General features: G+C 34.9%; 2 protein-coding genes across 3 annotated transcripts in view; both read right to left on the reverse strand.

Moving 5' to 3' along the window:
• The window catches only part of dnah5 (dynein, axonemal, heavy chain 5), a 245,639-nt gene that overhangs the window by 6,886 nt on the left and 211,519 nt on the right, over positions 1 to 27,234 (reverse strand). For both annotated transcript variants that reach the window (XM_052619029.1, XM_052619028.1), the window contains exons 69-76: positions 10,474 to 10,595; positions 9,573 to 9,722; positions 7,649 to 7,894; positions 7,317 to 7,536; positions 6,901 to 7,106; positions 6,409 to 6,612; positions 4,577 to 4,792; positions 3,624 to 3,836 (exon numbers count right to left, since the gene is read on the reverse strand). In XM_052619029.1, coding sequence (XP_052474989.1) covers positions 3,624 to 3,836; positions 4,577 to 4,792; positions 6,409 to 6,612; positions 6,901 to 7,106; positions 7,317 to 7,536; positions 7,649 to 7,894; positions 9,573 to 9,722; positions 10,474 to 10,595 — 1,577 coding nt within the window. The remainder of the gene's footprint in view (positions 1 to 3,623; positions 3,837 to 4,576; positions 4,793 to 6,408; positions 6,613 to 6,900; positions 7,107 to 7,316; positions 7,537 to 7,648; positions 7,895 to 9,572; positions 9,723 to 10,473; positions 10,596 to 27,234) is intronic.
• LOC128030938 (uncharacterized) lies at positions 13,486 to 18,481 on the reverse strand. Its single transcript, XM_052619037.1, has 5 exons — positions 16,841 to 18,481; positions 16,688 to 16,738; positions 16,207 to 16,257; positions 15,997 to 16,104; positions 13,486 to 14,978 (listed from the first exon to the last, which is right to left on the reverse strand). The coding sequence occupies exons 1-5, from the start codon at positions 16,959 to 16,961 to the stop codon at positions 14,755 to 14,757; spliced, it is 555 nt and encodes a 184-aa protein (XP_052474997.1). The 5' UTR covers positions 16,962 to 18,481; the 3' UTR covers positions 13,486 to 14,754.

Genomic DNA, 27,234 nt, shown 5'->3' on the forward strand with positions numbered 1-27,234 from the left:
TTTTGCTATTTTTGAACCAAGATGTATTTTCAAAAAATTCTAACTGACCCTCTGATGTAACATGGACTACTTTGATGATGTTTTTCTTACCTTTCTGGACATGGAAAGTATACAATACACACAATGGAGGGACTAAGAGCTCTTGGACTAAATCTAAAATATCTTAAACAGTGTTCCAAAGAATATCGGAGGTCTCACGGGTTAGGAACGACATGAGGGTGAGTTTTTAATAAAATAATTATGATTTTTCGAGGAACTAACCCTTTAAATCCTTTAATTTTTTAAAATGACATAGATTATCCAAAAAAAAAAAAAAAGAGTTATGGACTGATTTGCTAACAGCTTGTGCCAGCACAAACCCTCTTTTGGCATTAAAGAAAAACTGCTGTCAGGATCTGTTAAAGACACAGTGAATTTTTTTTTATTTTTTTTATTGGCTTTACTGGATATGTACATACTTGTCATCTAATTAGAATATCATCAAAAAGTTAATTTATTTCATTAATTCCATTCAAAAAGTGAAAATTTAATATTATATTGATTCATTCAAACAGACTTTTACATTTCAAATGTTTATTTCTTTTAATTTTGATGATTATAACTGACAACTAAGGAAAATCCCAAATTCATTACCTCTGAAAATTCAATATTGACACATGGTGCCACACTCTAATCAGCTAATTAACTCAACACCTGCAAAGCCTTTAAATGGTCTCTCAGTTTAGTTTTGTAGGCTACACAATCATGGGGAAGACTGCTGACTTGACAGTTGTCCAAAAGATGACCACTGACACCTTGCACAAAGAGGGCAGGACACAATAGGTCATTACAAAAGAGGCTGGCTGTTCACAGAGCTCTGTGTCCAAGCACATTAATAGAGAGGCGAAGGGAAGGAAAAGATGTGGTAGAAAAAACTGTACAAAGCAATAGGGATAACAGCACCCTGGAGAGGATTGTGAAACAAAACCCATTCAAAAATGTGGGGGAGATTCACAAACAGTGGACTGCAATTGGAGTCAGTGTTTCAAGAACCACTAAGCACAGACGTATGCAAGACATGGGTTTCAGGCAGCTGTCGCATTCCTTGTGCCAAGCAACTCTTGAACAACAGACAGCCTCAGAAGCATCTAAAGACAAAAAGGACTTTCTCTGATGTAAGTGAATTTTGTATTTCCTTTGGATATCAGGGTCCCAGATTCTGGAGGAAGAGAGGATAGGCACACAATCCACATGGCTTGAGATTCAGTGTAAAGCAGATGACAGTCAGTGCCATGTCATCTGCTGGTGTTGGTCCACTGTGTTTTCTGAGGTCCAAGTTCAAGACAGCCGTATACCAGGAAGTTTTAGAGCACTTCATTCTTCCTGCTGCTGACCAACTTTATGGAGATGCAGATTACATTTTCCGACAAGGCTTGGCACCTGCACACAGTGGCAAAGCTACCAGTACCTGGTTTAAGGACCATGGTATCCCTGTTCTTAAAGCTGCAGTAGGTAACTTTTGTAAAAATATATTTTTTACATATTTGTTAAACCTGTCATTATGTCCTGACAGTAGAATATGAGACAGATAATCTGTGAAAAAATCAAGCTCCTCTGGCTCCTCTCAGTGGTCCTATTGCCATTTGCAGAAATACATCGCTGCCGTTAAGAAACAATCTATCAGAGCTGCGGTCCGTAACTTTGTTTGTGTTCAAAATGTAGAAAAATGTATGTAATAAGCGAGTACACCATGAATCCATTTTCCAAACCGTGTTTTTAGCTTGTCCTGAATCACTAGGGTGCACCTATAATAAGTGTTTATATTCTGACTATTTTAGATTGCTTCTGGGGTACCGTGGCGGAGTAACCCAGTACCTTTGTGATTCTTCATAGACATAAACAGAGAGAAGTAGTTCCAGCTACGATGTTCTTCCGCAAGACGCAAGAAGTTCTGTTTATTAACCGCTAGAGCGTCAAAAGTTACCCACTGCAGTCTTAATTGGCCAGCCTGACCTTAACCCCATAGAAAATCTATGGGGTATTGGGAAGAGGATGATGCAATATGCCAGACCCAAGAATGCAGAAGAGCTTGAAGGCCACTATCAAAGCAACCTGGGCTCTCATAACACCTGAGCAGTGCCACAGACTGATCGACTCAATGCCACACCGCATTGCTGCCGTAATTCAGGCAAAAGGAGCCCCAACTAAGTATTGAGTGCTGTACATGCTCATACTTTTCATGATCATATATTTTAGTTCTCCAAGATTTCTAAAAATCCTTTTCTTGTATTGGTCTTAATTAATATCCTAATTTTCTGAGATACTGAATTTGGGATTTTCAGTCAGTTTTAATCATCAAAATTAAAAGAAATAAGCATCTGAAATATATCAGTCTGTGTGTAATGAATGAATATAATATACAAGTTTCACTTTTTGAAATAGCAAAAAAAATTTTTATAGCATATTTAAAAAAATCTAATAATAAACAGGATATATATATATATATATATATATATATATATATATATATATATATATATATATATATAGTACAGACCAAAAGTTTGGACACACCTTCTCATTCAAAGAGTTTTCTTTATTTTCATGACTATGAAAATTGTAGAGTCACACTGAAAGCATCAAGGGCTATTTGGTTAAGAAGGAGAGTGATGGGTTGCTGCGCCAGATGACCTGGCCTCCACAGTCACCGGACCTGAACCCAATCGAGATGGTTTAGGGGTGAGCTGGACCGCAGACTGAAGGCAAAAGGGCCAACAAGTGCTAAGCATCTCTCGGGGAACTCCTTCAAGACTGTTGGAAGACCATTTCAGGTGACTACCTCTTGAAGCTCATCAAGAGAATGCCTAGAGTGTGCAAAGCAGTAATCAAAGCAAAAGGTGGCTACTTTGAAGAACCTAGAATATGACATTTTCAGTTGTTTCACACTTTTTTGCTATGTATTTATTTCCATATATAATTCCACATGTGTTAATTTATAGTTTTGATGCCTTCAGTGTGAATCTACAATTTTCATAGTCATGAAAATAAAAAAAAAACTCTTTGAATGAGAAGGTGTGTCCAAACTTTTGGTCTGTACTGTGTGTATATATTTATATGTATATATGAGTTGTGGGGAAGTCATGGCCTAGTGATTAGAGAGTTTGACTCCTAACCCTAGGGTTGTGGGTTCGAATCTTGGGCTGGCAAAACCATGACTTCGGGGGCACTGAACCCCCAACTGCTCCCCAGGTGCCGAAGCATAAATGGCTGCCCACTGCTCTGGGTGTGTGTTCACTGCTGTGTGTGTGCACTTTGGATAGATTAAATGCAGAGCACAAATTCTGAGTATGGGTCACCATACTTGGCTGTATGTCACTCACTCAAATCTATAATAATTATTATTACATCCTATTTATTATTATATCCAATTTCCATTTAGATTTGTTTAAATATGCTATTTAAAAATAGTAAAATGGACCTGCTCGACAGTCACAGATATATATGTGTGTATGTGTGTGTGTATATTCATATGAAATTAAATGAAATGTGCAAGCAGAAACAAGTGAAGCGCTCATGTTTTTGTTGTGTACACTGTGTGTCCAACACATTACACATTATCACAAAGGCAACAAACAATCTGTAACCTTTTTCCAGCGTGCAGGTATTCGGGCATCATACATGCAGTCCAGTGCATCTCGCAGGTTCTCACTCATAATGATGGTTCCATCAATGGCCAGCTTAAGGTCACTCAGCGTGTTTCTGACCAGAACAATCACTCTCTGCATGCGATCAATCTCCTGCCGCAGGAAAATGTTCATTGGCTGAAGGGGACCCATGCTCATCAATCTCTCTCTGACCTGGATAAATGATGAAATCTGAATGAATAACAAAGGATTTAAATTCTACTAAGACAGCATTGCATTGCATAGCATTGTTTAAGATATTTGCATTATTTTAGCATCCAGTTCAATTAAGGTATTATTTATTATTAATCTGCTGGTGGAGACAATAACAAATATACTAATATTTATTATTGTCTCCACCAGCAGATTAATATGCAATGAATCTGATGTAATTTGCATGGTTGCAGTTCCCCAGTTTGTTCCAGGTTTTTGAGGATGCAGCAGACTACTCAAATCTAGCATAGTTTATTATTGTTATAGTTTACGATTCACCACCATGATCTCGGCTCTTTTAAATATCAAAAGTGCTTGTTAATACAGTCCGTCTGAAGTTGTAAAACTCATCTCCATAAATTATATGTTGTTCTGCTGCCATGACCAATAGAGACTGTACACAAACACTTCAGAATTCAATTTACTGTCAAAAAAAAAAAAAAAAAGTATTTACATGTAGCAACTCACTCTATTGACTCTAATTAGAACCTGCAATTTGGTGTGAGAACATTTGTGAGCCTCAAAAAAAAGACAAATGCATTAGTGCAGGCAGTCTGTGACTTCCATCCGTCAACCCGGAGAATGTCTCCTCAGGACTCGAGCTCCAGACAGCAAAGGCCATTTGCTACCATTGGGCTCTGAGCTCTTCATCAACCATACAAAATTTTGCTGCATCATTTTTGCCCCATCTGAAGCTTTACCTCAGATGGTACAAAATCTGGAGGCAGTTTTTCCAGCATGTCATCTGCTAGCCGACCCACGATTGCCTCCCTGGTCTCACCGCCTCCACTGGAGCTGTCCTTTGGTTGGATGCTCAGAATATTGTCTAGTACATCCTTGGCGAGTTTGCTTTGGTAGGTTATATCTGCATTTGGGTGGAGACCGAACACCTCAGGGGTGTCATATGTGGGGAGACCCTGCAGGAGAGAAAGAGATCAAGTTCAATCTATCTATCTATCTATCTATCTATCTATCTATCTATCTATCTATCTATCTATCTATCTATCTATCTATCTATCTGTCTGTCTATCTGTCTGTCTGTCTGTCTGTCTGTCTGTCTGTCTGTCTAGAAGGGTCTAAAAACATAATAAAAAATTGCATGAATCCCTGTAATCTCCCATTCAATCTACTGTCTGTCTGCTGCAGCAGCAAACTCCCCCATCATGCATCTTTTGTCATCACTTTGCAAACACTTCACACATTTTTGAATGCAATTTTTTTAATAGTACTAATAAAGAAAATGTGCTAAATGGACGCGAGGTACACAATAACCAGAAAATGAATTTATCATCAGTAAATCCAGTTTATTTCAAACTGAATTTTCCATATTTTAAACCATGTTCATACTTTAAAATTAATATAAAATTAAAAGATGCAAATAATTAAACTATGCCTGCATGAATATTATTATTAATTTGTATTACTATTTTTTGAGTGTAATGAAATCTAAAGCATCTTGTATCAGTTTTGATAAACTGATGCATGTTTTCCCACATCTCTCATCATTTTTGAAAATAAATCATGATTAAAGTTGTTTATTAGTTGATTAATACATGCATACAGTGTTGTGTACCAGCTATACAAGTCATCTCGCATTATACATACATTCATCATAATTTCAACTCAACAAATGTGATTAGAGAGATGCACAGCTGAATGAAAGCTAGGATAACCCCCTCCCCCCCACCCTTTTCTTTATTTAAGCAAAATGTCTTGCATGTTTCTCAAGGAGCTTTTGTATGTGGTTTCATTCACTAATGGTGATAAGAACGTTGTGTGCTACACACTGAACAATGCTGTGGCATGTATGAGTGAGTGCACAGACTGTGTCCTGGAACTGTGGTTGACATTGAGTCAGAAAGAAACATCCTGTGCTGTGATTTGGGGCTAAAAACATCCATCAAAATCAGCTCATATAGAATAAAGATCAGGCATACTCGACCGGCAGCTGTGCTATTTCTCTCACGAGGATGCCACTGCCTTACATGACAAGTGCTGATGAATCAGCTTTATGGTTTATGCATACAGATTACGGTACATTACAATTGACAAAAGATAGGCCTTTTTTATACTGGAATATATATATATATATATATATATATATATATATATATATATATATATATATATATATATATATATATATATACATACATATATATATATACATACATACATATATACATACATACATATACATATACATATACATTTTTGTATGCAGTATGCAGTTTATTTTTAATTTCTTTATTATTTTATTATGAGTATTGTTTTTTGTTGTTGTTTTTTTACACTTGTACTCAGTATACTGTGTCTTGAATCTTGTATTGGCTGATTTTTACTGTAAATGTTTACTGGTGCCACTTCTTCCAGCCAACAGCCCACAGTGTTGTAATACACCACCACTGTCTATCTGCCAACACATTGTCTCACCTCAATCTCTCATCTCTAATTAGTGACAAAACCTGTATAACTAACAATACTAATTCTAAAGGGACCAACTGAGCAGTTTCATTGGAACCTTTTATCTTACCTGCACATATTGGAGATATTGGTCCACATTATTGCATCTGGGAATAGTGTAGCCTTTGTAAAAGTTGAAATCAGGGCTGAACATGTTCTCATTGAACCACACCTTTGCAAACGTGTTCAAGAGACGCTTGTCATAGTCATCAGTCACCCTACCACCATACTGGATCTCGCCGATCATGTATCGTACAGTGTTCCAGGACACACCCTGTAAAAATACATATTCAGTTATAATACTTAATAAAATTTAAATGCCAAGTGCTAAGTCTATTTTGGCAACATCAAAGAAAAGACATTTGACAAGAATCCACATAATTCATTATTACTTCAAATTACTGAGTTGCTTTGTGTTCATGTGACAATATTAAAGTTGTATAATTATAGAATATCTTTAAATCTCAGTACAGATTGAACAAAATTTTTTTGGAATGGGATTTAATTTCTATTCTATAATTGTAAAGCCAGCAACATAGCTGCTCCATAATGCAACTCTCACCTTCTTGATGTCTATATCATCCAGGTGATTCTGGACAAACTGTATTGTTGCATTGAAGTCTGCCTGGTTGAACTCATATGGAATGTTCCAACCTAAAGGTCCATATTTTCGCCTCTCTTGGACAGTGGAATGGAGGAATGCCACACCGTACAACATGGCTCTCCATTGGACCATGTTACTCACATCCAGAAGATCCTGACTGATACCTGGAAGATATTATAAGGCACTACCAATTTCAAGACTTTCTTATTATTAACGCATTCCACACAAACTTTTATTCATGAAACTGGCTGATCTTTAATCTTTGAATTAAGATGCTTCTCTATAAATAATCATCCACCCCAGATTTTGATAGCTCTATTAATGTAGAAGCGGAAGCGGAAGAAAGACTAAATATCCAAAGATGCCAGGCTCACCTGCATAAGTCCTCTTAATTCCAGCTTTCAGTCCCTGAGGAGGCTCATTTGTAAATTTGATTGACATCTGCAGGAGAGTGATAGGAAAGTGTCTGTGGACCTCAGTGGTCATCCACAGTCTGAAGGTGTCATGAACGCTGTCCGTCTCTGTGATTGTATCCATGAGTTCATCCATAAAATGCAGACCCAGATGACAGTTTTGAAGTAAAGCCCAGCCTCCCTAACAGAAAATAAATAAATACATAAACAAAACAAAGCACGTTATCATATGAATGACTTATTACTGTTAAAGAAGCACTTTCAACATCAAAAATGTTTGAGCATGTACATACATTAGCCATGGAGTGCTGTAAAAGTTTGCGTGCATGAACTTCCTGCCCTTGTCCCATTGAGACGTAACGAGTTTCAATTCTCTGTCGTTTACCCAGGGCTATGATTGAGTCTGTTGGGTCTGATCCCATGGACAGGAAGCAAATCAGAGGAGTGCGAGGGTCCGACTCCTCCCAGGTCTTCTCCAGGTCCAGAATCACTCCCTCAGCATATCTCTCCCCCATTGAGAGCATGATGTACTTTCGTGCCTATCAATTACACATTGGAAAACATTAATTAGCCTGAAGCCATTAAAACTCATCACATGTATTATGTGGTGCTATATACAATGCTGATTTTTTCAAAGCAGCTTTCCAGAAATGGCAAAATTCAGCCATTATAAAGAAACTTAAATTTTAGCTGTAAAGCAGCTCTACAAAAGATTAATCAGCTTAAGTTAGTGCAATGTTGATTCATTTGTGAAGTTCATTAATTATGAAAAAACAGCTCAGTATCATTACTCAAGACAAGTCAGTTCAGTGTTGATTTATTTCAGTTCAATGGAAGTGTTGATCTTACAAAGTCCATAAATTACAAATAGCATTCATCTAAAAAAGAAGAAAAACAATAGAGACATCATTCAGCTAAATTTAGTTCGAAGTTGATTTGGTTCAGTTCAGTAGCACTGCCATTGTTGCAGAGTTCAATTATGAAACTAGTTAAAAGGCAGCTCTACTGAAGACAATATTATTCAACTCAATTCATTTAAAGTTTTGCTGTCATCTGATTTAAATATATATATATATATATATATATACACCTATGACACCTGTCACACAAGAAGATGCAGCAGTCGCAGCTACTCTGAGGAGAGCTGTTTTCATAAGTTCATAAGTAAGTTGTTATTATTTTACTAGTCATAGACTGGGAAATATTATATAACCTATTAACAGTTTTCTGTGTTCATATACTTAAGTAAAGGGTGATTATTTTAATAAGTACCGCGTTTTCTTTACTCATCTTATTTTTGTATTTGCAATCAATACGGCCTGTGCGTAGTAACACTTCATTTCTTTCTTTGTTCAAATCTATGAACAGTTACACGATTAAAACGGATCTTGAAAAACTGAGCTACCACATTGCTACATTAAACTCTGTAAAATGTTAAGTTGGTCACAGTGCCATGCACTTAATGCCTCATCTGTGGTCATTCTTCAATAAGGTTCATTAGTTAACATTAGTTAATTACATTAGTTAATATATAAATAACATAATAATGAACAACATTTCCACAGCATTTATTAATGTTAGTTCATGTTAATTTCAGCATTTACTAATGCATTGTTAAAATCACAAGTTGTGTTTGTAAACATTAATGTATTATGAACATGAACATTGAATAACTCGATTTTTATCAACATTAACAAAGATTAATAAATTGTGTAATAAATGTATTGTTCATTGTTCATTCATGTTCGTTAATACATTAATGTTAACAAATGGCATCGTATTGTAAAGTGTTACCATTAATATTTATTCATCATACTGTTGAACTTGACAGTATTTTCTCTCTTGTTATTTCATAAGAGCTTCAAAGAAGACGGAGAAAGCCAGAGTCGTTTGCCCTGCGTTTATCGGTATCAATATTATGCTCGTTGGGTGAAAAAAAAAAAAATCAATAAACAAAGTAAAAAATAATTTGACTGATATCTTCCCCACCCCAAGGTTTCTATAGATATCACGATATATCGATATTGTGAATTCTTATGGCCACAATAACCGTGATATGAAAAATCTAATATCGTGACAGCCCTAATATATATATATATATATATATATATATATATATATATATATATATATATAACAGTAACAAGAACATAGTGAACAGTGCTTAACAGTCATAAAAATGTTGTTCCACTGGCTTCATTATGATTTCATTCATACCTGAGCAATGGTTCTATCTGGACACCAGGATCGAATAAGGAGCAGTCGTCTGAAACAGTCCAAAGCTTGGTCATATGCATTTGGGATTGGTTCTTCCTCTGGTGCTTCTCGATCAAACCAGCTCTTCCACTGTTTCTCATGACGCACAATCTGTAAATACACATGCACACATATACACAAATTTGAATGTTTCTGGTACTTTTTTGGACCGATTACATGAAATCGTTTTGAGAAGTCATCATGTTCTGTGTGGTGATATTCAACTTTAAAAACTTAAAATCAAAATTTAAACAGCATTTCTGATTATTTTGTAATTTATACGTTTATGGGTTTTTTTGTTATAAAAGAGCCAAAAAAATATGACCTCATATTATTTACTGACCCAATAATAGGTTTAAAGGGATAGTTCAACCAACAATGCAATATTCTGCTACATTTGACTTCTGTATGACTTTCTGCAGATATGGATATTTTAAATATGTTGGTAACCACTCAGTTTTAGTTACCATTGACATCCATTGTTTGGACAAAAAGCACTTATTTTTATGAATAATTTCTCAAAATATATTCTTTAATGTCCTATAGAAGACAGAAAGTCATGTTTGGGACAACATGAGGGTGAGTAAATTATGTCTCATTTCACACTTCATTGAGCATGAATTTCCCCCGGGCAGTCATGGCCTCCCAATCAGCCATCAGTGTGAGTTGCTGTTAATGTATTTGTGCTTGTGTGTGTAGACAAGATGAATAAAATATGGACATGTTTACTGCAAATTTGGAGCAGCAAGATATTTAATGAGGAAGGGGAGCTCAAAGCGACAGATATTCTGTGTGTGTTACATGTGTGGATGTTTCTGATCTTTTTTAGAGACCATTTGTGTACAAGTATCTTACTGCACACCTGATCTAGAATGTCAGAGAACTGCCACAGCTTGCTCAGCTCCACCAGGTTTAGCCATGTTATGTCCAGGATCCACTTTGCAGCTTTGGGTGGACAGGCCTTCAGGTCTAGCGAAGCACCTCCTGGGCAACATCAAGAAAACAGACCTGCCTTGTTCATATTATGATTATTTATCCCACTTTATATTAAGTGGCCTTAACAACTATGTACTTACATGGCAAATTAAGCATTTGATACAATGTACTTATGATGTACTTACCTGTATTTACATTGTACTTACATTTTAAGTACCTGCTTGATTTAGTTGTAGTTACTGTAGTGTAGTTGCATTTGTAAGTACACTTTTGTAAGTACACACCATAATTGCATATTGTAACTACAATTGTAACTACGCTACAGTTTCTGTTAATTTTTGGGGGGCTGTGTTTTTACACATATAAAGCTTATATGTTCATATATTGTTCATGCCTACTTGTGTGTGGATACTTATTATTCAAACCATTTAACAGTCAAGGTGTTTGCCAAGTGCAATGTGTAAAGGCTTCATAATAGCACGCACTTGCCCTGCTCACTCTAAAGTCCCAACTTCAAGGGCTTCGTCCTTCCAAGGGAATAGGGCATAGGGATGATCACTTCCATTTGGAATTTGCCCATGACCCGTTCAGTACGAATAGACATACCGTTACACCCCTATTTGTACTGCATGTATTAATCTCAGTAGATGTTAGTTAAAATGTTCTCTTTCATATTAATTCACAGAACATTAACCAAGGTTGTCAGATGCAACAATTGATCTTAAACATGTATTAATAAATGCTGAGATTAACATTAACTAAGCTTAATAAATGCTGTGGAATATTGTTAACGAATGAAAACTTAAGTCTTACCAGAAAGGGTCTGAAACCTGCGTTGGTACCTGGGAACTAATGTGTAGTTACACTGAAAATACACAAAAACTGACCACTTAAAATAAAGTGTGGAACCTGTGTTGGTACCCAATAACTAAAGTGTGGAACCTGCGTTGGTACCCTGGAACTAATGTGTAGTTACACTGAAAATACACAACAACTGACCACTTAAAATAAAGTGTGGAACCTGCGTTGGTACCCTGGAACTAATCTGTACTTACACTGAAAATACACAACAACTGACCACTTAAAATAAAGTGTGGAACCTGCGTTGATACCCGGGAACTAATGTGTAGTTACACTGAAAATACACAAAAACTGACCACTTAAAATAAAGTGTGGAACCTGCGTTGGTACCCCATAACTAAAGTGTGGAACCTGCGTTGGTACCCTGGAACTAATGTGTAGTTACACTGAAAATACACAAAAACTGACCAGAAAATAAAGTGTGGAACCTGCGCTGGTACCCGGGAACTAATGTGTAGTTACACTGAAAATACACAAAAACTGACCACTTAAAATAAAGTGTGGAACCTGCGCTGGTACCCGGGAACTAATGTGTACTTACACTGAAAATACACAAAAACTGACCACTTAAAATAAAGTGTGGAACCTGCGCTGGTACCCGGGAACTAATGTGTAGTTACACTGAAAATACACAAAAACTGACCACTTAAAATAAAGTGTGGAACCTGCGCTGGTACCCGGGAACTAATGTGTACTTACACTGAAAATACACAAAAACTGACCACTTAAAATAAAGTGTGGAACCTGCGTTCGTACCCGGGAACTAATGTGTAGTTACACTGAAAATACACAAAAACTGGCCACTTAAAATAAAGTGTGGAACCTGCGCTGGTACCCGGGAACTAATGTGTACTTACACTGAAAATACACAAAAACTGACCACTTAAAATAAAGTGTGGAACCTGCGTTGGTACCCGGCAACTAATGTGTAGTTACACTGAAAATACACAAAAACTGACCACTTAAAATAAAGTGTGGAACCTGCGTTGGTACCCGGGAACTAATGTGTAGTTACACTGAAAATACACAAAAACTGACCACTTAAAATAAAGTGTGGAACCTGGGCTGGTACCCGGGAACTAATGTGTACTTACACTGAAAATACACAAAAACTTGCTATTTAAAACTTGCTTATAATGCAAGTAAATTAAAATAAAAATAGCACATGCAGTTGTTGTTTTTTGTTTGTTTTAGTGAACATCTTTAGATAAAGAGGAACAATGTATTTTTCAAACTTTTACAATACAAAAAAGTTTGCTTTTTAATTTCCAGAAAAATTACCAAAAAAATAAAATAACCTATTCTCAGGTCACAAAAGATTCCACTTATCTTGAATCTTGAACACTTTTCTTTATATATATTTTAATACAGCAAACTTTTAAATAAAAGGCCTAAAATACCTCATAAAAAAAAAAAAAAAAATCAAACTAAACTAGAAATTAACAATATTTTTAGCGAAACTTGTATTTAATTGGCAGGAGTTTTCCACTCTTTTTTCCTGAGGTAATAGAGGCTTTCATCTCAGTTGTCAAGGCCTCTGAGCACCTCAGGGCAAAATCAAAAAGCTTCTCTTGCTGAGGTTGGAACTGAGGGATGGAGCGAAAAAATTCTGGGCTGATAATTTGAATCTCAGCCACAACTGCAGTGAGGGCAAGGGTGTTTCTGTCCACTCCAACCTTTATGAATGCTCTTGTCATGCTTCCTTCCTTTTTAAACGCACGGAGAACATTTTTGTATCTCTTGAGAACATCATCTGGACACTTGGCTGTTAAATGAAAAAAAAAAATAATAAATAAGTAAACCGTTTGTGGTGACACTACATTTTAAGGTCTTCTTGTTAGAGCGTTATACATTTTAGTACTAAGTAATACTAAATAACAACAAGCACTTTCTTGTTAGAGGGTTAGACTTTGGTTTAGGTTCAGTTGCATGTAATTATCCATAATTCATAGTTATCACTAAAGGTGCTACATTTAATGTCTAACAAGGACACTGAAAGCGATACCCAGTTTGTCAATGCATTACAAATTTTTCAAAACATCCATAGGCAGAGGATGAACCAACTTTAGGGTAAGGATAGATGTGATTCCTCCTTAAAAACACATTTAAATAGTATGTCATAAAATGGTTCTGTGTCTCCTATAAACAACCTACACATCCTACATAAACACTCGTTATTAAAGTGGTTATTTTCACAAATCATTATAATTTGAAGCAAGCATATGCATGATTTGGGATGGCGCAAACCCCCCACCCCACACATTTTATATGAATCTCTTATCACTTCAGTTGTTTGTTCTTTTTAACCAAAAAAGAACCTTTTAACCTTTTTGCCTTGTGAAGAAAATTTTACCATTGTTCCATTTAAAATGCATTAAAGTACGCGAGACGTGAATTTACTTTTTTTTTTTGTATGAAGGTATTGTATGTTACACTTCACACTTCTCTAGTAATTTTTGTATGTGTGAAGACACTGAATACCATGAAGGAAAGTTTTCTGAAATGAAATAAATTTTAATGGATTTCCCATGCTCGGAGAGTAGGGAAAAGTGAACACTAGGGATTACGCAGCACAATTCATGCAAGTGGCTCTCTTCTAACCTGCTGATGATCTGAATAAGATGTGTTAAATAAGAAACATCCATTATGTGCAGAGCACGATGGCAGGGATTGAGAACCACTTAATGTTAATCAATTAAGCTGACTGTACAATTAATATTTTATTTAGCCTTGAATTATAGTGGAGAAGGCACGCTCAACTCCCAAGTCGTTTAATGGGTGCGAGTACTAAAAAAGTTATCCAAAGGTAAAAGAGGAAAAACCACACTCTCAAGATATCGTTTCATAAATTTGTGACACACTGATGATGGCTTAGGCCGAAATGCATCTGTGTAAGACATGGTACTAATAAATTCATGGAAAGATATCTTTAGAGTGTGTTTTTTCCTCTTTTACCTTTGGATAACTTCTATATTTATGGTGAGGGTATTCTAACTTAAAGGGGTCAAATGATTTTCATTTTTCTTCAGTGTGTTATGTAACTGTTTCTGCATGTATAAGACCTGCTGAGTTACAAAGCTCAAAGTCTAAAACCCAAAGAGATTCTTTATATTCTTTATAAACGCTAACGCTCAGCCACGCCTCCTAAAATGAGTTTCATAAGAAAGAGTTTCATAACGCCGCCCAAATGTATACACGAAGAAAGAAGGCATAACTTTTATACTGGCTACAGTGTTGTTGCTGCCAGCATTTTTGCTGTGGTGGAACGAATAAGCCTTCCCCAGCCTTCCTACACACGCTCTGCCTATGAAAACATCAGGTGAAATCATCTTCATCAAGAATAAATTCAAATTAATAAGTGTCTTTTGAATTTACCTCTCACTGCAGAACTAGAGAATGCAGATCTTGACCTGTTCTTTTGGGTTCTCTTCTTTTTGGATTTTTTTTTGCTGCATCTTTCATCTTCCGATGAAGATGAAGGGAGGGAGGAAGATGATGAAGAGGACGAAGAGTTTAACTCATCACTCTCACTACTAGTGTCCTTCTTCTTCTTCTTTTTCTTTTCTTTGCCTATAAAAAAGTTTTTCCATTAAATTAATTTGTCTGAGAGGTAGCTGTCACCTTTAATGTTGGCATTGCTTTCGTGGTATACACACGCTCATGTGGTCAAACAGTCCGAACAGTTACAAAAGACCAACTACTCTTCGCTTACTGGTCTCACATGTAAACATAATGTGCACTAGCCAGATGGTATTTAAACTTTGCCTGCTGAAGACTGGTTTGGTTTGAAAATGAAAAATGTACCAAACACTTTAAGTGTTCAGCTGGTTTTTACTGCTGTTAGAGCAAAAACGAAATATAATACTCTCCATTTATTCTGTAGTCTCTGAATGCTTTATATGTAAATTGGGCTTATTTTGTCCATTAGAGCTAAAGATCAGAAAAAAAACTGTACATTTACCACCCATAGAACCTCCCCTTGAAGAAATCAGGACCTAATTGGTTGAAAGTTGGCAAAAGAGGCAGATGCCTTACACTTAAAGGGTTATTTCACCCAAAAATGTAAATTATTCCATGATTTACTCACCCTCAAGCCAACCTAGTGGTATATGACTTTCTTCTTTCAGCCAAATACAGAGTTATATTTAAAAATATTCTGGCTCTTCAAGCTTTATAATGTGAGTGAATGGCACCTGGAATTTTGAATCCTAAAAAATGTGCATCCATCCATCATAAAAGTAGTAATCCATATGGCTCTAGGGGTTAATAAAGGCCTTTAGAAGCAAAGTTATGTGTTTTTGTAAGAAAAAATATCTATAATTATAACTTTATAAACCATTATCACTGGTTTCCTGTAATGACTGTACACAAGTCCGGCGGGAGAGAGACCTCTTACTTGACGCATAATGTAGGAGTAGCATAAGCTTAGGTGAGAGCAGACTGAAAATAGTTTCAGATAGAGTAAAAAAGTAATACTGAATAAATGAAAACGATTAAGTAGGACTAATTTACTAAACCAGATCGTATAGTACTCACAACAAATGTATTTTTAAAGCATTTTTAAGTAAATGTACTAATCATTACTCACCACAGACGGATGCAAGAGTGTGCCTAAGAAAGTCACGTTCTTGCTCTAGTGCTTCTATCCGTTTCAAAAGGTTATCCACTGGTGATTCATCAACAGATGCCTGGACTCCTTAACATAGGTATCATTGTTTTTTTTTCATCAAAGACTAGGTTTGATATAACAATCACATCAGGATTGTGTAGTGGTTACATAGATCATTAATCATCTCACCTTTTTCACTTTCACAGCTTGCAGCAGGTGCAGTGTCTGGGTATGAGGCATCTGTAAAACAAAATTAATGTAATTTTGGTAACCAATTTTATAGTAAAATTATTATGAGAAAACAAAAAAATCCTGCACACTATCAACTTACAAAACAATAATAAAAATGATGCCTGATGAAGATCATACAATTGAAACATTGCTATTAAAGTTTTTTTTATTGTTTTGCAAGGTGATAGCGTGATTTTGTTTTCTCATATTTTTACTATATCAGTCTTTTTTCCTACGCACCTATCTATGACCTACAGGTTTGCGACGCTAATTGATTATAGTAAAATTATTAAAAAAGTGAATTAAATATATTATGTAGGTTACACCTCATAATTAATATAGGTTACATCTAGATAACATTATATTATATTAAGCTAACATCTGCATGTAACTGCATATTAGTGTGTACAAAATACATTTCAGAAGATTGATTTCTAACCTGGGTTACTTTCACGATCCACAGACTGCTCGGGGACCTCATTCTCCTCATCTGTGAAAATAGTAGTTATGTAGCTAAATGTGTAGCAAAGCAAGTAAATTGATAACGTAGTGAATGAAATGATTAATGAGCTAGTATCAAGTCAATACTAACCACAGGATGATCCATATCGTTCGTTTTTATCTAAAACCGGTAGAGCACGGGTTTTTCTTGTCTTCCGCCTTCGGAACATTGGAATGTGGAGAATCAAAATGCTGTCTCTGGAATCAATCATGATAGAGAATAAAGATAGGCTTTCTAAATGTTCTTGCTTGTGTCTGTCATTGTATGGTTGATTCAACGCAATATGCTTTAGGGGTGGGTGATTTATTATTATATCACAATATGAGTATTTGTATCACAATAACAAGTTATTTTTTATTTTATTTTTTTATATGGATATATATATGCTTGATAACAAAGTGATGTAGTCAAGAGCAATGAAAGATTTTCTCTTACTGCTGTTTGATCTACATGAACGACAGAGAGGAGCAATACTAGGTAACTTCCCCTTTAAGACCGGAACCAATATACTGTTAACACATGCATTTTTTTTTCTAAGCAATTGTTCACGTTCACTTAAGAACTAAAATATTGTGTTTATGAAGATACTTTCAAAGACGGGCATTATGACGCATGTAAAGTTAAGTGTGTATTTAATGCCAATAAAGCTGCAAAATTGCTCAGGAGCTCAAGGGGCAGTGGATATGCGGCCTTAAATACAAAAAAATCGAGATAGCGCGCACATATATGTCAGTTGTTTTCAAACTACAATGCTTAAAAACTGGTAAAAAAAAAAAAAAAAAAGTTACGTTTTTGATACCACCTGCACAAACGTGAGCTCGTTAACTGCGATGGAGAAAATAGTACAAAATCTCTATCGTTACTGGTTCACACATTTTTACCCGTTTAATCTTATCTACCGCTATATCGTCCACCCCTGTCAGGCTCAATTTATTGACTTTTCATATTACAGTACATACCTTCAACCTGACGTCACCTGTTGAAATTCAAAATGAAGGGGGAAAAAGCCCGCCAGATCCGGCTACTGCACATGCGCGTGACGCGTCTCTGCTCTGTCTATGGCTACCGGGCGGGGCAAATGCAGACCTCTGATTGGGTGTTTCGCTCCCGTGTTTCAACTTTGTTATAAAAAAATAATAATAATAATTACAGAAGACAGAACAAGGGCACGAAAGGTAATTAAGTGATACGTTTGAAATGAATTTATCCGAGCAAATACATCATATTCTCCATCGATGTAGAAGAGGATCTCATCGAAAAATGTTAATAAAATGGTTAATCAAGAAGAGACTTCTTCATAGTGCACCGGTCTGCGGCGTTTGCAGAAAGAAAATGAAACTTACCAATCACAAGTGCAACGATGGCTATATATGGTAAGTAGAGCAATTCAAGTTACTGTATATGCATGCACTGGATACTGTAAGACTAACAAGTTAATGAATGTGTTTCCAAAATCAAGATTTTGATTAAAATTTATATGAATGCATATGGCAACGTCTATTCGGTGTATCTTTGTATAATATATTTCCATTATAATCTTTATAATTTAACTGAATAAACAATTATCTTACTTATAAAATAAATTGTAAAGTAAGAGACAAAGGTAAAATCCAGAATTCAAAGTATATTGCGATGTAAAACATTACAAATACAGATTAGCAAATGTATGTTTAGCAAATTAAGCATATTAAAAGAGACTTCTCTCTCTCTCTCTCTCTCTCTCTCTCTCTCTCTCTCTCTCTCTCTCTCTCTCTCTCTATATATATATATATAGTACAGACCAAAAGTTTGGAAACATTACTATTTTAATGTTTTGAAAGAAGTTTCTTCTGCTCATCAAGCCTGCATTTATTTGATCAAAAATACAGAGAAAAACTGTAATATTGTGAAATATTATTACAACTTAAAATAATAGTTTTTTATTTGAATATACTTAAAAAAAATTAATTTATTCCTGTGATGCAAAGCTGAATTTTCAGCATCATTACTCAGCCTTCAGTGTCACATGTAACATCAGTCGATCACATGATCATTTAGAAATCATTTTAATATTCTGATTTAATATTCTGATTTATTATGAGTGTTGGAAACAGTTCTGCTGTCTAATATATTTGATCAATAAAAGGTTAAAAAGAACCGCATTTATTAAAAAAAAAAAAATCTAATAATATATTTTCTTTACTATCACTTTTTATCAATTTAACACATCCTTAATGAATAAAAGTTTATATTGCTATTACAAAATATTTATATTTTAAAAACGTAGCTTCTTCTTTTCTTTTTTTTTTTACTTTTTATTCATCAAAGTATCCTAAAAAAGTATCACATGTTCTGAAAAAATATTAAGCAGCAGAACTGTTTCCAACTTTGATAATGAATCATCATATTAGAATGATTTCTAAAGGATCATGTGATAATGATCCTAAAAATTCATCTTTGCATCACTGAAATAAATTATAATTTAAAGTATAATAAATGTAAAAAAATATTTTAAATTGTAATAATATATCACAATATTACTGTTTTTTTTCTGTATTTTTGATCAAATAAATGCAGGCTTGATGAGCAGAAGAAACTTCTTTCAAAAACATTAAAAATAGTAATGTTTCCAAACTTTTGGTCTGTACTATATATATATATATAACTTAATTAGACTTTTGGTTTTCATAAATCTAAATTAATACAAAAGTGTATATGAAGAATTATTAAAGGGATAGTCCGAGTCCTTGATTGTGATTGGCTGAGCCTCTAAGCCATTGTAAAATGCTGTACATAATCTGTGGTTTACAGTGAATTTATGGTATCTTAGTGGGTTTTAGTCACTAAGCTAAAAACACCCATTAGCTGTTCTAAATTCACTGTAAACCATAACTTCTTGCTTATTGCTTTGTAGCAAAACAGCATGTTAACTATCTATTTACAGTGTTATAATTAATGTTCCTTTATTTTTTTCTGGGTCACATGTAATATAAAATATTTTATTTGCAGTTAGAATGTTATTGCTTCACTTTATTTGTTTTATGTGCAGGATGTGCAGGAGAAAGAGTCATCGCAAAGTCTCATCATCAGTAAGAAAAGGTTCACTTTTCAGCCAAAGTAGAGTAAAACTTGTGAAATGGTTGGAATTTATTTACCGGTGAGTGATTATAAAAAAGATAAAGGCTTATTTATATCTGAACAATGCTTTACAATGATTTACTACAATAATGTTTGTGTAGCCTGTGGAGTAGACAGAGCCAGTACTAGTGGTCTGCTTATTGTCCACAGATTTGCACAAGGTCTCCAACTCAGGCAAATTGACCTGTTAGAGGATCAGATAGCCAGAAGTGCAAGAACTCTGTCGCGAATGACAAATGCACTTAGGAAGGTGAGGTACTTCTTCGTAATGACTACAAAAACAATGCAAATAAACATTGCATGCCATTCATTCATATTTCTATTATGTTATTTAGATATGCATAGATGCAATACAGAGACTGAGAAGAAGAACCGGTCTTACAGTTGGTGGAAACTCAAGACGCAAGTTTGTTTCTATTGATGAGTCAAAGTTTGCACACAAAAGGAAGGTAAACGGGCCATGAACAAATTTAAAAGAAAAAAAAGAAGAAAGTTTTAATCTAAATTTAATTTAAATATCCATATACAAAATTACTGAACCCCCCAAAAAGTAACATTTTGTAAATATGCTTCCAAAATTTCAAAGGTCTATCCAAATTCCTTTTACCATATTCAAGTAAGCCATTTAGACTCTTTTGGACAAGAGTGGCATTCATCAATGTGTCCAGACATGAAGTCAGTGCTTGCATATACTGTATAGTCTGCACTGTACACTGAAAACCCTAATAAGTTGACTGAACTAAATTGATTGAGTAAACACGTTGCCTCAATTTAATTGAGTAATGGAGTCTCCCAAAACTTAATATTTAAGTTTATTTAACTTGACGGTTTTGTAGACTGTACCTAGTAGTTGGGATCTTGGTCCAGTTACTTCTTGTGTTAGTTTGTCTCTTGCTGCTGTAACAGTGTATTTTAAAACGCTGTTTTTGTGGTGAAAAAAGACAAATTTAAATGAGCTCAGATGTTTTTTTTTTGATGAGAAAGTCATCACATAATACGTATTTGAGATCGTAAAATAAGTTTTGTTTGATATTTTTAACAGGCACCCAGAGCAAAATACTTGTTTTGAAGATGAACAAAATGAATGTGTTCGAAATATTTCGATTAAAAGTATCAAGTACTCACACACACACAGACTTCTAGATTTAGCATATGCATCACAACAACGGTGACAAACAAAAGCGCTTCATAGCACAAACTCATCCTTATTTTCCAGCCTTTTTTGTTCTGATTGTCACCATTGATGTGATGCATATCCAAAATCTTTATGTCTATTTGTGACGACGTGATCTGTTTTCTAAAAGTAAGTACATTATTTTATCTACAAGGTTTCTATCCATAAAAGTAAATCCACAGTTGCAGCAATACATTTAATTTTACTATAATTTGTCATCATTACAAGCAAGATGTGTATGTTTGATCTCAACTCTCTTTGCCACAACAATAGTGTTTTACAACACACAAGTTACAGCAGCAAGAGACAAGCCAACACCAACAAAGAGCTGATAACATCTGAGCTCTTTTAAGTTTTGTCTTTCTTCACCACAAAAACAGAGTTTTAAAATACACTGTTAAAGCAGCAAAAGACAAGCACAGAAGAAGTATCTGGACCAAGATCCCAGCTAAACCAAACACTTTCCACCACAATGGTGACTTCAAATGAATCAAGTATCAACATTTAAACCTCTGTTAATTGTCAATAAGAGCTTCTCTAGATGTCTGACAGAAATAAAGTCACAGAACCTTGTAAGGAGGATCTGTGAACGTCTATATCGGATGTACAGAAGACATAAAAAACATTTAAAAAAAGACATCATAAAAACATTCTGTCTCCTCACTGGACGTCTTTTCAACGTCTGCAAAGACATAAACTGGACGTAACTTTGCCCAATGGATTAGGTTGATGTTAAAATACGCAATATAGTACTTTTTTGTTAAGTTTACTCAAAAAAGCACTTGCGATAAGTTGCGTTATTTTTTTAAGTTGACAACTTTTTTACAGTGCAGTATAGGGTTTACTGTATTTTCATAAATATTGTGACATTTTGTCAAAAGGTCAAAGATTAAATATGCTGTTATTTGTTTTACTTCAGTGTGCAAAAAGTGTGCGGTCAAAAATAAGAACATAATTTTCAGTTAAATTTACATATTGAGTTAACTTAAATATATAAGTACACTTGAAATGAATACCAAGTTAAGTGAACATAACCGTTTAAGTACATTAAATAAGCGCCAAGTTTGGTGAACTGAGTGATTTAAGTACAGTCTACAAAACCGTCAAGTTAAATAAACTTAAATATGTAAGTTTTGGGAGACTCCATCACTCAATTAAATTGAGGCAACGAGTTTACTCAATCAATTTAGTTCAGTCAACTTATTAGGGTTTTCATATGGATCTAACGAGTTAAGCAGTAACTTTAGCTGCCATGTTCTTTCTCTCAAAGGAAAACGATTGGGCCACTTCATCAAATACTTAAGTTGTCGTTTCAATAATCATCTCAAAATCACGTACTACAAGGATTTAAATTAACATATTTCACTAGTAGAAATCATGCAAAACAACTTTATATCTACATAATTTAAATCACCTAACATAATACAATAAACGTCCTCTTGAAATGTAGTTCAGCAACCAAACAGACCAAAAGGACGAATTTTGTAATCCACCAATCAGTGCTTTTGTTCTCTTGTTGCTAGGCAGAATTCCTCCCATGGCCAATCACATTAAAGGAAGAACAGAGTGAGGTTGAGTTTTTCTAAAGGATTACTCATGATTTTGAGCTCACGACACTTGAAATCTTAAGTTAATGCATTTTGAAGGTAAATTAGTTAAATTAACTCATATTTTTAAGTGACAGGGCCAAAATGCAAAATTTTAAGTAATGTTTAGTCAACAGTACAGTACTTGATTTTTTAAGTCAAGACAACATTAGGGTTTACAGTGTAATGTTTTCCCTGCTTTCTGTTCTGTTTAGTCTAGCAGGTTTCTTGTAGTAAATTGAGGGTTTTTCATCAGCTGCTCTGATAAAACATCTTATTTCTATTGAAGAAATTGTCTATTTTGTCTTGGCCATATATCCGCACTATAAGGCGCACCGGATTATAAGGTGCACCTTCAATGAATTACATATTTTAGAACTGTTTTCATATATAGGGCGAACCGGATTATAAGGCGCATAGAATAGAAGATACTACAGTCAAACTTTTGAATGGGTTTGCGTTATGCATTTACTAGATAGAGCTGTGCTAAAGGGAATGTCAACTAAATCTTGATCCATATATAAGGGGCTCCGGATTATAAGGCGCATTGTCGTTTTTTTTTTTGAAAATTAAAGGCTTTTAAGTGCGCCTTATAGTGCGGAAAATACGGTATATGTGGTCTCAATTTATGCAATTGGAGTAATAGGAGTAATTGTGATCCTTAGAAAAACTTTGCATTTGTAAATTGTTACAGTCTTTTAACAAGTGTGTGTGTTTGTGTGTGTGTGGGTGTGTGTGTGGGTGTACATACAGTACCTGTCAAAAGTTTGGAAACAATGTAAATCTTAACTTATCACTTTATATATATATATATATATATTAGGGCTGCACGATTAATCGCATGCGATTGTCATGCGTGTCTTTGTCAGTAAAGCCGGTTCTGTGATTAGCAGTAAATGTCCACCACCTGGTTTCAAATGGAGCGGCACTTCCTAGCTAGAATTTTCTTTGTTCTAAAATGTTCTAAGAATATTCCCATGGATTGTTCTAACAATGTTTTTAGCGGGTAGTTTTATTTTTGTTCCCAGAACGTTCTCTCAAAAGATAGGATAACGTTCTCTAAAAACATTCTAGAAATGTTTATCAATAACATTATTAGAACATTATTCCATAACATTCTAATTAAGATTTAAGTGGATATTTAGATGTGGATGTTGATGTCTGTTTAAAAGTAATAGCTTGGTTTGATGTCACCATAATGCTGGTAAGTGTTGGCTTTAGTTGTGCAATTTGACACTTGACTTAACGGTTTTGTTTTTTAGCTGCTGTCATCTTTATTGTGGCTAAAACAGCAAACGAATATGTGGTTCAATGGTGCTGTTTGCTTGCTGATGAATGATATGTCTGATTACTTGTTTTCACCCAAGCTACTTTGTGGTGTTAGTTAAGTATTATTTATTAAAGTGACTCAATGATCAACAGCCTGACACCCAGTTGAATTTAAAGCAGATAATTTCAAAAATTTAAAAACAAATTTGTCACACAAACATCAAGATTCAGTGTATGAACCTCAACAATGGTGACATGCTTTATGCTGCAATGTATTCTGGGTACATCATGCAAAACTCATCCATAGCACCCAGAATGCATTGCGGCATGAAGCATGTCACCATTGTTGAGATTCTTACACTAATTCTTAAGGTCTCTGTATGTCTAAGCATCCTATGGTTTGAAGTGATTCTAAAACAATGTAGTTTAAAAAGATCAGATAAAAATAAAATAACATAAATTGTCAGGACCCTGTGTATTGCAACACATCTGCTATAGTGACTAATATTAAATTAATAGCGTAGAACAGACTCCTGGTAAAATCAGTTGATCAGATTGTTACATTAAGACATCTTTAATATCAGCCAGTAACCAACATTATCGAATGACATCTTTTTCTCAATGTTTTTGCTGCAACAGATATAATTACAGCAGCTAAATGAACGCTAACACTGAAAAGAGTCATACTTCCTAAGTACTGATCAGCATAATGGTGACATCAAACTAAACTATAATTTTCAATAAACCATCAACATCTCTGTTAATCTCAATAAGAACTTTTTTACATTTATGACAGAAATAAATCTTGTTTATAATAAGTGAAGATTGTCATGTTTTTGGAGTATTTACGCTAGAGTTTGACACCAAACAGAGGTTGGGTTTTCACTTTCAACCAACATCTGACTTCTGAGCAATGTCAGTCCACATCTAGTGTGATGGGAAGCCGTAATTCACTGACAAGCTGTGCAATATCACGTTCATAATCGCAGATTAATCGCATGCGGTTATGAACGCGATATTGCGTAGCTTGTCAACGATCCACGGCTCTGTATATTAGGTGCGGCTCCATTTGAAAGCAGCTGATGGACATTTACCGCTAATCACAGAACCATCTTTACTGATGAGACACGCATGACAATCGCATGCGATTAATCGTGCAGCCCTAATATATATATATATATATATATATATATATATATATATATATATATATATATATATATATATATATATATATATATATATATATATTTTTTTTTTTTTTGACCTACTTTTGTGCTACGGGAATTGAACCTAAGACCTTTTATGCTGCTAACGCAATGCTTTACCACTGAGCCATAATATTACTGTTTTTTTTCTGTATTTTTAATCTAATAAATGGATGTAACTTTTGACTGGTACTGATTTTATATATATATATATATATATATACACGCACAAGCACAGGGTGAAATTATTTACAAAATGAAATATCTGGTGACATTTTGGGTATCTACAATGTACCTAAAGTTTGATTATTTTTTTCTAGTATAACCGTGGTCGTTTCCGAACTACATGGAAAAGAAACAACTGGGTTTTTGGAATACTGGAAATGAAGGGACATAGACGTTTGCCCATTTTGAAGATTGTCAAAAACCGCTCAAGGCAAACTCTACTACCCATTATCAGAAGGCACGTGAGAAGAGGATCCACCGTTTTCAGTGACTGTTGGAGAGCATATGTTCAGGCTCTTCCTAGACATGGTTACAGACATTTTACGGTCAACCATTCAAAAAACTTTGTTGATCCAGTCACTGGTTGCCATACACAGCACATTGAGCGTGCATGGCAAAGCATCAAGTCACAAGTTAACAAGCACAGAGGCAACAAAAGCTCTCCACTCTTGAAAGAGCATTTAAAATGTATTCAGTGGTATCACTGGTTAGGCAAACGGAATGGACAAGGAGTAATTGCTCAACTCTTTCATGACATAAGAAAATATTTCAAAATCCATTAATCTGTAGACATGCAGAGCATATCAACTTATAAATATTAGTTCACGTAGAACAAGAATTAAAATGTTTTATTTGTTCTAATATCAAATAGGGTAATTATATGTAGATACAGATTGCTTGATAATATAAATGAATGTGCTCACATAGTTTTTAAAAGGAAGTATTATTTACTTTCATAGATGCAGACTTCATGTATTTTGAAATTAACTTCTAGCTATTAAAACGTTTTCTTGTGTATTTTCATTGTAAGTACGCATTAGTTCCTGAGTACCAATGCAGGTTCTACACTTTATTTTAAGTGTACAGGATTTTTTTTTTTTTTTCAGTGTAAGTACACATTAGTTGCCGGGTACCAACGCAGGTTCCACACTTTATTTTAAGTGGTCAGTTTTTGTGTATTTTCAGTGTAACTACACATTAGTTCCCGGGTACCAACGCAGGTTCCACACTTTATTTTAAGTGGTCAGTTTTTGTGTATTTTCAGTGTAAGTACACATTAGTTACAGGGTACCAACGCAGGTTCCACACTTTATTTTAAGTGGTCAGTTTTTGTGTATTTTCAGTGTAACTACACATTAGTTCCCGGGTACCAGCGCAGGTTCCACACTTTATTTTAAGTGGTCAGTTTTTGCGTATTTTCAGTGTAAGTACACATTAGTACCCGGGTACCAACGCAGGTTCCACACTTTATTTTAAGTGGTCAGTTGTTGTGTATTTTCAGTGTAAGTACAGATTAGTTCCAGGGTACCAACGCAGGTTCCACACTTTAGTTATTGGGTACCAACACAGGTTCCACACTTTATTTTAAGTGGTCAGTTTTTGTGTATTTTCAGTGTAACTACACATTAGTTCCCAGGTACCAACGCAGGTTTCAGACCCTTTCTGGTAAGACTTAAATAAGTTTTCATTCGTTAACAATATTCCACAGCATTTATTAAGCTTAGTTAATGTTAATCTCAGCATTTATTAATACATGTTTAAGATCAATTGTTGCATCTGACAACCTTGGTTAATGTTCTGTGAATTAATATGAAAGAGAACATTTTAACTAACATCTACTGAGATTAATACATGCAGTACAAATAGGGGTGTAACGGTATGTCTATTCGTACTGAACGGGTCATGGGCAAATTCCAAATGGAAGTGATCATCCCTATGCCCTATTCCCTTGGAAGTACGAAGCCCTTGAAGTTGGGACTTTAGAGTGAGCAGGGCAAGTGCGTGCTATTATGAAGCCTTTACACATTGCACTTGGCAAACACCTTGACTGTTAAATGGTTTGAATAATAAGTATCCACACACAAGTAGGCATGAACAATATATGAACATATAAGCTTTATATGT

The sequence above is a fragment of the Carassius gibelio genome, chromosome A16, assembly GCF_023724105.1.
Source record: "Carassius gibelio isolate Cgi1373 ecotype wild population from Czech Republic chromosome A16, carGib1.2-hapl.c, whole genome shotgun sequence".
NCBI classification, from domain to species: domain Eukaryota; kingdom Metazoa; phylum Chordata; class Actinopteri; order Cypriniformes; family Cyprinidae; genus Carassius; species Carassius gibelio.